The following is a 2272-nucleotide window of genomic DNA, read 5'->3' on the forward strand; positions in this document are numbered from 1 at the left end:
GGCCGTCCCTCAGCTGCTCAACCCCTGCTATATAGGTCCACCCCTGCTGCTACTTGACTATGGACTAAGATGAAAATTTTCATTTTGGACCCCACAGTTCGAAATGTCTGGATACACCCCTACAGTTCGGTATATTTGGTGCTTTGGAAACTCTGCGTGGACAGGTACATGGAGCAGAGCAATATCAAAGGGTTGGAACTTTTACTTATGGTTCTATAATATGTCTCTTACTGGCGTGTTTACCAATATCTTTAAGATGGATATATACGGACAAGATATTGATATTGATAGGCCAAGACCCTTTAATCTCAGTCGAAGCTGGCAGATTCTCAATGTGGCTCATCCCTTCACCGTTCCCTTATGCTATTCTTCAGTCTCTGGTTCGCTACTTGCAGATTCAGAATTTGATTCTTCCAATGTTAATTGAGTTCGCTTGCATCTCTATGCTTCCATTTGCCTATTTGCTGGGCTCTAATATTCAAGTTAAAGCCAGGAAATGCTGAAGAATCACTTGCTATTTGTTTATCGTATATGGTGAATGTAATCTTGCTTCTATGTTTCCGTTATTTCCCAATTCCAGTGTGTAGTTTAGAGCGGTGATCGTTTGAGGTAGTGATACTGCTTAGTGGACTGTTGCCAAATCCAGAGCTGGAGATGTCCGTGCTACCGTATGGTATGCCTATTTCCTATACATTTTAGGCACGTTTGTTAAGGTAGAATGCACGGTACTGAACATTATTAAAGAAAAAGTGAAGCTATATGTTGTCAATTATATTGTCCAGTACCAAACATATTCTCGATGCTCACGGATTTCAATTGTATGTTTAATTTGGAGTTTACTTTTCTCTATGAGCAGCTTGATTATTACTTCTTCGCACTATCTGCTGCAAGGTTTGATTTTAATCTCTCTACTCTGACATAATTGCTATATGATTTGTATCTAGAACAAAACTAGAATCTTAATATTTTCTTGTAGCACTCATGTATCGAATGAACTCGGAGCTGGGTAACCACGAGCAGCTAGAGTTGCTCTCTTTGCCATTCTTGTTCAGTTGTTTGAGTTCATTACAGCCAGCACTATTTTATTCTTTTGCCGTTATATATTAGGATATGCATTTAGCAATGAAATGGATGTCGCGAATTATTATGTCAAAGACATGACTCCTTTTCTTTGTGTCACCATAATCACGGACAGCTCACAAGTAGTTCTTTCTGGTAATCTTCCCACGTCTCTTTAATTAATTCAAAAGTTTGCAGTGTTACGGAATTAGACAATTTTCCCTTAGACTTCTCATCGGGTAGGTCATTTCTTGTTTGGTGCAGGAGTAGCTAGAGGTTGCAGGTGGCAGGCAGCATGTTGGGGCCTATGTCAATCTTGGAGCATATTACATTGTTGGAATTTCAAATGGCGTTACTCCTAGAATTGGTTATGCACTTAAAAGTAGAAGGCCTTTGGAGTGGATTGGTGGCTGGAGCAACAGTCCAAGCTTTCTTGCTTGCCCTTATAACATGTCTCACAAATTGGGAAAAGCAGGTTCCTATTTAATTGTCCCTCCTTCTAATGAATTATTATTATTATTATTTTTTTTTTTTTCTTCTAAAAGGATACACTTATGGTTGCAAGTTTTATTAGGCAGATTAGTCAGAACTGAATAGTACTAAAGAATAAAAGATTAAAATTTTGTTAATAGTCCTGTCCAATGCACTTTGGAAAAAGTGGGCGAAGTTTGCATCTTTCTTGAGCAAAGTTGTGGTTGAGAACATAAAATTTTTTAGCTAGTCAAATTAATTAAGCTAATGAGTAGATTATCTTGCGCGGATACTGCAGGCAATGGAAGCAAAGTGGAGAACATTCGACTGGAATTTTCCAGCTCAGTCTGTAAGAATGATGAAGCTCAACACTTGTTCTGATCGCTTTAATAGAATAAAATTACAGGCAGCATTGCATTTATATGAGAATGATGCTTCGAATAACCATTACTCATATAATGAATCAAGAATTTCGACTAAGAAAACCTCAGAGAGACTCTGCACACCCAGGAGTTGCAAGATGGATGAGTAAAGTATCAGCATTCAGATCAGATGTGTCAAGTGGACTTTGTCTTCTCCATTCAAACATGTTCTAAGAAATAAATGCAGACGTGCTTTTTTATAATTTCTTCTCATTGACCTGTCTTGCACACCTTGGTAGCTACAAAATTCTTGGGGGCGGAATTCCCCCCCCCCCCCCCCTTTTTTTTTTTTTTTTTTTTTTTTTTTTTTTTTTTTTTTT

The 2272-nt window shown here is 38.1% G+C and overlaps 1 protein-coding gene across 1 annotated transcript; it reads left to right on the top strand.

Moving 5' to 3' along the window:
- Positions 1-16: 16 nt before the first annotated feature.
- Positions 17-2203, top strand: LOC111367375 (protein DETOXIFICATION 7-like). Its single transcript, XM_022988211.1, has 3 exons — positions 17-1215; positions 1324-1534; positions 1829-2203. Exons 2-3 carry the CDS (start codon positions 1355-1357, stop codon positions 2060-2062), a joined length of 414 nt encoding a protein of 137 aa, XP_022843979.1. The 5' UTR covers positions 17-1215; positions 1324-1354; the 3' UTR covers positions 2063-2203.
- The last annotated feature ends 69 nt before the right edge of the window (positions 2204-2272 follow it).

Source organism: Olea europaea, chromosome 18, assembly GCF_002742605.1.
Source record: "Olea europaea var. sylvestris chromosome 18, O_europaea_v1, whole genome shotgun sequence".
Lineage (NCBI taxonomy): Eukaryota > Viridiplantae > Streptophyta > Magnoliopsida > Lamiales > Oleaceae > Olea > Olea europaea.